The sequence below is a fragment of the Lepidothrix coronata genome, unplaced genomic scaffold (genome assembly GCF_001604755.1).
Source record: "Lepidothrix coronata isolate B3197 unplaced genomic scaffold, Lepidothrix_coronata-1.0 Scaffold59, whole genome shotgun sequence".
Lineage (NCBI taxonomy): Eukaryota > Metazoa > Chordata > Aves > Passeriformes > Pipridae > Lepidothrix > Lepidothrix coronata.
This window is the reverse complement of record NW_016690239.1, coordinates 218656-228660: the sequence shown is the minus strand read 5'-3', so window position 1 is coordinate 228660 and position 10005 is coordinate 218656. Positions and strand designations below refer to the sequence as shown.

The 10005-nt window shown below is 47.4% G+C and overlaps 1 protein-coding gene across 3 annotated transcripts in view; it reads left to right on the top strand.

Annotated features, from left to right (window-relative positions):
• Window positions 1–4765: 4765 nt before the first annotated feature.
• Window positions 4766–10005, top strand: part of FAM171A1 (family with sequence similarity 171 member A1) — an 88365-nt gene continuing 83125 nt past the window's right edge. For all 3 annotated transcript variants that reach the window (XM_017817278.1, XM_017817277.1, XM_017817276.1), the window contains exon 1: window positions 4766–5185. In XM_017817278.1, coding sequence (XP_017672767.1) covers window positions 5092–5185 — 94 coding nt within the window. In that variant the 5' untranslated portion in view covers window positions 4766–5091. The remainder of the gene's footprint in view (window positions 5186–10005) is intronic.

Below are 10005 nucleotides of genomic sequence, written 5' to 3'. Positions count from 1 at the left end.
GGTTTAGTTTTGTGTGATCTTCCATATGTAAAGTAACTTCTCCACTGGTAAACAAGAACTCTTCTAAAAATAATAAAAGTACTTCCAAAGCAATTCTCAAATGCACAGACTGATGCTGCCAACCAGAAAGGCTAGATAATACCCTGATAGAGATATGCCTTTATTACAAACATTTGCACCTCCTGGTTCGATGAATTCACTTGCTATATAGAAAATATTTAACTGTTAATCCATTACAGATTTGTTGTTGGCTGTCCGAGCACTGCTTTCATAACTTACATTTGTCTCTGTGGAAATAATACCACAAGAAATATGGTACTAGAAGTTGTGAGAGAGAATAGAAAAGAACTAATTAGCCCAACTTTTTGCTTAAGTATATTCAATACACCATTCAAAAGTGTCTGAAAACTGAAGAATTAAAAATTGCAAATGTTAACTATAAGCATAACTGCAAAGGAGTCTGTATACTCTGCAAGGCACTCATTGAAAATGTCTGCCTAGTAATGACTGGTACAGAGAGCCTCATTAATAGGTAGTCATGTTGCAAGTATATTAGTATTCTTTATGTGAATGGTCAACTGTTTGAAAATGTGTTTGTACAATTTAATATATAATTTATATTGTTTGTATAGTGTAAAAATGTACTGTGTGTAGCTTCACATAGGAAATGCTGTAGAAAGGAAAAAATTCCCACCTTGGGATAGAAATAGGTCCGGCCATCTAGTTTCCACTGCACCTCCAATGCTAGGGGTCAAGTATTCTTTCTGAACAGAAATCACAGAATCACAGAATGGCTGAGGTTGGAAGGAGCTTATGGAAGTCATCTGGTCCACCTTCCTGCTCAGGCAGGGCCACCTAGAGCTAGTGGCTCGGGATTATGCCCAGGTGGCTTTTGAATATCTCTATGGATGGAGACGCCACAATCTCTCTGGGCAGCCTGTGGCAGTGCTCAGTCACCCTCACAATAAAAAAGTGCTTCCTGATGTTCAGAGAGAACCTCCTGTGTTTCATTTTGTGCCCATTGCCTCTGGTCCTGTCACTGGGCACAACTGACACAAGCCTAGCTCTTTGGACCCCCCCTTCAAGTATTAATATACATTGATCAGATCCCTTCTGAGCCTTCTCTTCTCCAGATTGACCTGTTCCAGTTCTCTCAGCCTTTCTTGATGGGAGAGATGGTTCAGTCCCTTCATCATCTTCACAACCCTTTATTGGACTCTTCCCATACCTCTCTTGTACTGAGGAATCCATAAATGGACACAGCACTCCAGGTTTGGTCTCACCAGCGCTGAGTAGAGGAGAGGGATCACCTCCCTTGGCCTGCTGGCAATGCTTTGTCTAATGCAGCCCAGGATACCATTCACTGTCTTTGCTGCAAGGGCACACTGCTGGCTCATGCGTGACCGGAGTCAGAGCTGAACTCTCACTACAGCCTGACTTTGGTCATATTATTGTATTAATGTTATTTATTGACACCTCTCCTCTGGTGTTTACTCAGGCTGCAGTAAATTGTCTCTTTTTTTTTTTCTTTAAGGGTGTCTAGCCAGTGGGTGTCAGCAAACAAGGCATGAAAACGTGACTGGTGTATAACTGATATTTGCTTAAGTTTGAGGAGGATTTGAACTGAGCTCTGAGACATCAACTATCCCATGTGTCACAGGGAGTTTTCATCCAGGAATCAATGGCATTACCAGTATGTCAGTATTAGATACTTCAGTGCTCACTGAAGCAAGGGAGAAAAGATCATTTCAAGAGAAGCTATTTGGAGGAATAGCTCAGCTTCATTACATGAATGGGTGCATTTATGAGAGTGCTACCATACAATCATATAGATAAATTTAGCTTATTCAGGTAGGAGACAAGCCCTGTGTGCCCAGCATAGTCTGTAAGTATATCTGGTCTGAAATACAGAGTGATAATGCAGGGAGTGTGTGGCACAATATATAGCTTGTGTTTTCAAAATCTGCAGCCCAGAGGTACCTTGGGCTGCATCATAAGAAGTGTGATCAGCTGGTTGAGTGAGGGAGGTGATTCTGCCCTCTACTCCACTCTCATGAGACCCTGCCTGGAATACTGTGAACAGCTCTGGGGCCCCCAAATAAGGACATGGACCTGTTGGAGTGAGTCCAGAGGAAGCCACAAAGATGAGTAGAGAGCTGAAGCATTTCTCCTATGAAGAAAGGCTGAGAGAGTTGGGGTTGTTCAAGCCTGGAGAAGAGAAGGCTCCAGGAAGACTTTATAGCAGCCTCTCGTACCTAAAGGGGACCTATAAGAAAGCTGGACAGGGACTTTTTACAAGGGTCTGTAGTGATAGGACAAGGAGGAATGGCTTCAAATTGAAAGAGGGCAGGTTTAGATGAGATATTAGGATGAAATTCTTTATTATGAGGGTGATGGGACACTGAAACAGGTTGCCCAGTGAAGTTGTGGATGTCCCATCCCTGGAAGTGTTCAAGGCCAAGTTTGATAAAGCTTTGAGCAACATGATCTTTTGAAAGTGTCCCTGTTCACGGCAGGGAAGTTGGAACTAGATGATTTTTAAGGTCCCTTCCAACCCAAACCATTCTATGACTTTGTCTTCTCTGTGCAATATCTCGTTCCTTTTCCAACCCAGTCATTAAGTGTTATCCACTGATGTTGTAAGGACTGTTGTATCTGTACTTTTTTCTGGGAGGGGGGAGGAGATGTGAGAGGGGGTGTGGTTTTTTGGTTTGAGTTGGTTGTTTTTTGGTCTGATTTGGTTTCGGTGGGTTTTTTGTTTGTTTTGTTTGTTTGTTTGTTTTAGTGGGGGTTTTTTGTTGTTGTTTTATTTTTTTGTGGAAAGTATACAACTATATTCAGGAAAAGAATAACACTATATTCAGAAAAATGCATTTTCCTCTCTGTAACAAATTGCTCTTGCTTTTGTTATGGACAGAAATAGGTTTTATATAAATTTCTAGCTCTGTGCTCATTCTATTTATGCCAATTTAAGTTCACGCACGTCCAGAGAAAGGGAAACAGGTTCTCAAAAAAAGATGCTATATGTGATTATTTGCCACATGGCCAACCTTCTTTCTTTAAGAAGGAGTTGCCTCACAGTCACTAACAGCTTCTAAACTATGATTAGTTTTCTTATAAATCCACTAGGCTCCTCAGGCCATGCTCCATACAAGATAACTGTTCATACATGCCTTGAATTTACAATATTGAAATCTTTGTTTATGACAAGCAGGAATAAGATCACATGATCTGTATTCGCGCATTTGGTCTTCTCTGTGAACAGAATTGCCTTTTTGTACCTTGTTCTCTTATAGGACCTAACTTTACAAATAAGTCCTCCAGATTCTCAGGATACAAAGTTGCTGTGTCTACATGGTATTTATCAACACTCAGAAAATGTATTTGAAAAACTAAACGGTAAAACCAAAGTGAAATATATTGCAATCAATTGTAGTGCCTCTAAAAAAATCCGGAAAATCAGTTTTAATACTTCTGGGGCACTAGAATTTCATAAAATTCATAAAAGAAACAACCTTGTGGTAGGTTATGGTATAGCTACTCTGGCCAAATATTGAAGTGACAAAATAAAAAAGTATACTGCTTTCTAAAAATCAATGTATAACGCATTGCATTTTTATTGACAGATTTTATTTAAAAATAGATATTACAAATAAATCCTGAAGCTTCGAGGCACCTTGGGGAGATTAAACTTGTAGGTATACGAACTTCAGTCTTACAGGCAAACTGAAGCATTGTCAGTATTTGGGAACAGATCGTGGGAAATTCGTGAGCCAGTGAGGCAGAGGCTTTGCTTTGCACAGCTGTGTAAAGACTTGCCATAATAGCTGTCTGTAGCACCAATCTCTGTGCTGGAGGAAACATGAGGAGCGCCTGTTCTCCCTCCCTTAGGACACATAATGCTCAGTAGAGCCCGGGAAGGGAGGAGTGACGGCTGTGCTCTTGTGTTGAGCCCCCGCTGGCCTGGAGAAAAGCACTCCGAGAGATGCTTTTGTGGAAGGTGCAACACGGCAGCGAGGAAGCCCCAGGGAGCCTGTCCTGCCCTGGGCAGTGTCCGCAGCGCTGCCCCGGCCGTGCCCCGCACGGTGCGAGGCGGGAGCCGCCGTGCCCGATCTCAGCCCTCAATGCCACCGTTTCCCACCCAGAGTTCGCCGTTCCCGTGCAGTTTGCAATAGCATTTTTAAAACAATTTTGCGTTAAAACCAGTAGATGGGTGCATTTGCTGTTGCTTTGTGGCTGGTTGTTTCGTTGTGTTTTTAAAACCCGCTTTAAATACCACAGCAGCAGCAGCAGTAGCGGGGGCCCCGGCCGGGGGTCACGCGTGGCCGTGGGGGACCCTGCGACCCCAGGCGTCCGAGCCGTGCGGGGGAGCGGGGCACCGCGCCCGCCTTCCCGCCTGTCCCTCCCGCTGGCTGCGGCGAGCGGGGCCGGCATCGCCGGGGAGGCCATTTTGCAGCCGTTCGGGGAGGGAGAGCGGGCGGCGGGCGCGGCCGGGCAGGACCCGGCCCCCCACGGCAGGTAAGCGCGGCAGCACCTGGCGAAGGGCGGTCGGGCCGTGCGGCTGCCCCGGGCAGCGGCCAGGGCGGCGGGGCCGGGCCGGGGCGGCGGGGCCGGGTCTCGAGCCGCTGCCGCCGGGCAGCCGCGACCCCGCGGCGGGGTAGGGCGGGGCGGGGCGCGGGCGGCAGGGGGCGCTGCGCCGCCGGCGCGAAGCGGGGCAGGGCAGGGGGTGCCGCGAAGGGTTAAGGGGCGGGCGGGGAGCCCGGGCTGCTCCCGCCGGGAGAGCGGGGGGATACACGGCGGGGAATTGAAGAATAAACCCAGGCAGACAGGCAGCGGAGCCGCGGAGTGCTCTCGCCTCCCCCTCCTTCCCCCCTCCTCCGCCGCCCGCGGGGACAGCGCGGGACGCGGAGCCGGGGCGCAGCGGCGGGACGACAATGCAGCAGGCGGAGAAAGCAGGAGGGGCAGCGCACGGCAACATGGAGGGAGGCGCGGAGCGGGCCAGCCCCTGATGCGGCTCTTTCTCCTCCTCCTCCGGGCAGCGGCTCCGGCGGCGATTCCCTCCCTGGCGGCGGCTGGCGGCGGCGGGTGGAAATGAGCAGGTCGGCGGCGCTTCTCCTCTGCCTGCTGGGCTGCAACGTGTGGAAGGCGGTGACCAAAACCTTAGGGGCGCCCGAGGCGGCTCAAGGTCGGTGCGGGATGGGCGGCGGGACTGGTCCGCTTTGTGCGGCGGCCCCTGGGGCGGCGGGGGCTGCATTGTGCGGGGGCCGGACCGGGGGTACGGTGGGGAGGGGGGGCGGCGGTGCAAGACCTCTCCCGGCTCTCACCGCCAGCCGCAGACCCGCAGCCCGGGGAGGCGAAGGTAGCCCTGCGTCTGGGGAGCTTTTGTTACCGGCAGGGGCAGAGGCTGCACTGGCCTTATTGTGCTGCCCCCTCCCACCCTCCGTCCCTCGGCGCCGCCGGAGCTGTTGCATTGCGTCCTTCTCCCTTGGTTTCCCCCTCCCCGCCGTGCCCGCTGCAGGGCCCGACGCGGCGGTGAGAGGCGGGCGAGGGGCAGCGGCGGTCGCAGGCCGTGCGGGGCCGCCGGGCTGGGGTTCGCCCCCCGCGCTGGGGTTCGCCCCCCGCGCTGGCGGCGCGGCTCGGCCCGCGGCTCCGGGACGTTTCCGGGCCTTGGCCGGGCCTTTTGTTCGGCGCGGTGGCTCCCGCCGGCCGGGCGGGGTCTGTCACGGCCGCCCCTGGGCAGCCGGGCAGAGACGCTCTCCGGCCGGGCAGGGTCGTCCTCTGCCCTCGCCCGAGCGTGGAGCAGAAGCCACAGCGAGTCCGTGCCCGAGGGGCCGCGAGGGCTCCCCCTCCACCTGAGGCTGCTCCTGATGCTCTTATGCTGGGCTGCGGGTCCTGCCCTGGGCTGCGCTGCCCCGACCCTCACCTGTGCCGTGGGGCAGCAGCCCCTCGGCCGGCGAGGTGCACCTGCCCTCCAGCCCTCGGTCCTGTGGAAATTTGGCGAGGGGGGAGACACCCTCGTGCCCCGCTCATCCTCCGCCTTGCGTTTGGTAGCAGGAGCGTACCCCCTCTGTCGGGCTCCTCCCGACGGACTCCGACAGGGATCTTGCGGCAGCATCGTGCCTGCCGGGATCGTGGGTATGTTAGGAAGCAGAAAACTTGTGTACGAGACGTGCTAGTGCATCCTTACCCGGTGGTCAGTGTTGGCCTTGTGGCAGGTGTTGTCAAGTGTCTAAACGTGTCATCTGGGATGACCGATCATACGCCGGCTCAACCTTCGGGGCAGCGGGCTGGCAGCACCCTTTCCGCTGTGCTGGGGTGGGAGTGCACCATGCGAAGGGTGATGTCCTGCTTCCTCAAAGCTTTCCTGCCTCGCATGTTGGTAAGAATCAGTAAGCGATTCCTTGCTGCAAGAAGGAGAACATTAGAGGTAATCTTTTTTGGACTCTTTCTTTTGGTGGTTGTGTTTATGGTACACTGAGTAAAATCTAAGTGGGCCTGTGCTCTCAGTTTTGGATAAGAAGTACTAAACTATAACTCAAAGGCCACTAAACTCAGGATATACTGAGTATATTGATAAGCATACCAGAAAACCAGAGCTGTGTTTTTCCCATGGGGCTATCACTTCAGATACTAAGATAATATAAAAATCTATTGTAATTTCTGTATAGTATGGAAGATCTCCTTCATGTATGCCGTCGAAGTGGTGAGGTATTGGCAAAATTAGTGCCTTTCAACTGCCCTGTCGATTTCATCTTCTGTTGTCAAACTCAATTCAGATGGTGTGGAAAGGCTTGTCTCTGTAGCTGCTACATCGACATCAAGACTGATGGCTGATTATTTAAGTAATAGCAGCTATGTCAGTGAGTAGAGAACATTCTTATCTAAATAGAATGGTCTAATTTTATCTTCCATGTAAGAACATGTGAGTTTTCAGAGATATTTTCATTTTCCAAAGCCCAATTACAAGCCTAATCTTTAGTCTTTGGACATGTACATTGGTAAAAGAGGATATGTATAACTGATCTCATATCAAAGTCTATTCTGCTCTCTAGTTACCAGCTACTTACTGTGAATCTCTTTTTGAAAGTTTATGTCATACCAGCTTGTAGCCTTGAGTAAGTTTCTGAATATCAGGTGTGAACACTTTCTGGGGAAAACAGTTTTAGCACCAGGTACATTCCCAATACGTATACACACAGCACAGAAGGGAACTGCTAAATGGTTGTAAAACCTAAACCAACTGTTTTTCCCTCTTGCCCTTTTAGCACCCTGGTGATAGCTGTAGGTACAGGTGAAGGGCTATTGTGAAAGTTCAGGGATGGTTGCAGGTGACTGGCTTTCCCTTTGTGACTGGAAATATACTAGTTAAAAACCAAAGGATTGGAATAAAGGTGGATGTGAGAAAGCCAGAGGATGCCATTAGGGAATAATTGCTTCAGCTGCAGTATTTATTGTTGGACAGTTTACATAAGACTAGGGTGGAGAACCCTCCTTGTGGTGGAACAGATTAGATGAGATGCAGTTAAGATGTTCGATGTCTATGTTAACAGACCAAATAAATAAGTCTTGGATTTGGAGCTATTTGAAGGGTAGGATTTGTAGTCAGTGTTTTGATTAAGGAAGGGATGAGGAGGGATGCTTTGCATCAAGCATTTCTCTCCTTCATTGCTCTCAGATGGAGGCTCTCAGACGGATGTTCAGACAGTCCCAGCTTCAAATTCTCCTCAGCCAGACTGATTATGTAATTTGCGAATATGGAAAGTACTGGTAATTAAGCTCTGCACTTAGCACACTATTTAGAAAATTGAATGACTTTGGCACAACTGTTACCTTATTTGATTCATTATGCAGCTCTGTTGTGGCCTCTGAAGGTCACAAAGGTACCCTCTAACTTTCAGTACCTTGTTTTCTTTCATATGGTAAAATCCTCACAGCTGAGTTGGTAATTTTTGTTGGTGTTGGTGCTTAGAGCCCCAGCACAGAGGTCATTAGACATCCATGAAGGCACACTTTAGGATTGGTAAGGCTTTACCTCTGTAACTTCTCTCAAATACATAAAACTTGACAAGTATTTCAGATTAGGAATAAATGATGGTTTTGAGGGTTTGGTTAGTTGGTTTTTTTAGTTGGTTTTTAATTGTTTTATCAGGTATTTCAGAGCTTAAACTTGTTTGAATGCTGAAATGAATGTGTAGCAATTTTAATTAAGAAACTCCAAGCCAACCCTTAAACTGCATTGCTGTTGACATTGGTGATTTTTCTGATGAGTACACAAAATACACAGTGCATGTTCTTCACATGAACAGTTCGCTTTTAAACTTAGGGAGCCTTGGCAAATAGGAATTTAACAGTTCTATGAAGAGGTAGCACTAACCCAGGGCTAATGTAAGCAAAATCAGTGTAATTTGAGAAGGGATTAAATTTCTTCACTGCCTACAAACTTTGCTTCTCGTTAAAGATGAGGATCATTCATTCGTAGATACTGGGGAGGCTCTTTTAAGAGAAATCCTAGAATATTGTGTCATAGTGCAGAAATCTGGTATTACTTTTGTCTGCTGTGGTGGCTATTGGTTTTAACTCTTATCTTAATTGATCTTCCTATTTTATTAGTTAGAAGAATTTATGAATAATAAAATAACATTTGAGTGATAAATAGCACCCAGTAGATGAATATGCTCAGGATGTCCCACTGTCACACTCCCAGAATGAGATAAGGCAGATATTTTTTCCCCAGTATGGTGGTGAATAAAAGTTCAGCTGTTGCTGCTTAGTCAGAATTCATAGTATCTCCTCCCTCTGTGTGCACAGAGGACAGGAGCCTTGATGCTTGAGTGCTGCTGTTTGGAATTGCCTGCTTGCAAGCAGCCATTACAGTACTTGACATTGTGGAAGCTAACTTCACAACCATTTCAGCTGGACATTCTGCAAGGCTTCTTTTCTGGACAGCACAGTAACAGCTGTGAGGAGGCCCTCAAGTTCTTGGCTTTTTTGTTTTTTAAAGCCAGTTATCCCAACCTTGCAGTTTTAGCCATGATGATAGAGTTTAAATGATGCAGAAATGAAGTCTTTCTCTTTCCTCTTGCACTGCCGTATTGTCTCTGCAAATTACTAATGACCTTCAAATGCAAACATTTATTTCATTGAGACCACAAATGGACTCATCAGAGTAGAAGCTAAATTGCTCTAAAGCAGTGCAAAAGACATTGCTTTATTTTAGTGGAGGAGCAAATTGTTTACTTAGTACTAGATAGTATTGTAAAGTCTTAATGAGAATGAGGTATTTTTTGGTTTTATCAGTTGTCAGATCCAGGTAAGAACTAGGTTTTCGTTGGTTGGTTTGTTGGATTTTTTTTTTCTTGTTTCCCTTGAACTGCTAATGCCTGCGAATGCCTAGTAACTGATTTCTCTCAGTCAGATGAACAAGTTACCTAGGTGATCTGAGGGTTTAAAACTGCAGTCTTTTTCCTCTAAACATTTGTGTTTACCCTTTCGGCTTGTGATACCTTGCAGTAAGTGATTCAACTTACCTTAAATAATGCGTGTATGCACATGTAAAGTGATGGCAAATTCACAGGCTGGCTTTCCCTGTGGTCATTTGTCCACCTGCATCTTGAGATGGTGTAAACTGCCATCTGTTACCTAACACAAAGGTTAAACTAACCTTTTTCCTTCCTCCTCACTTGTCTTTTTTTTTTTTTTTTTTAAACCCCACACTGATGCCTCTTCCTGCTTGAGACTAGAACCTGGTTCATGAAATTTTAGTAACGGCTGCTTTCTGTGCCAACTTTTGGCCAGGTGAATGGTTTCAAATAGCACTCCTGTTTCTGCAGGAGAGGTTTCTGGTAGCAATAAAATGCAATTTTATCATTGTTAATCGTAATTGTTAGTTTAACAGAAGCCTGGCTATATGTATTTGTGGGCTGGGGAGAAAGAAGGATTGTGCATTTAGATTTGTTGGAAAACTTTGGAAATCTCTTATGGTTTTGGTGCATGGAGGAACAGAAA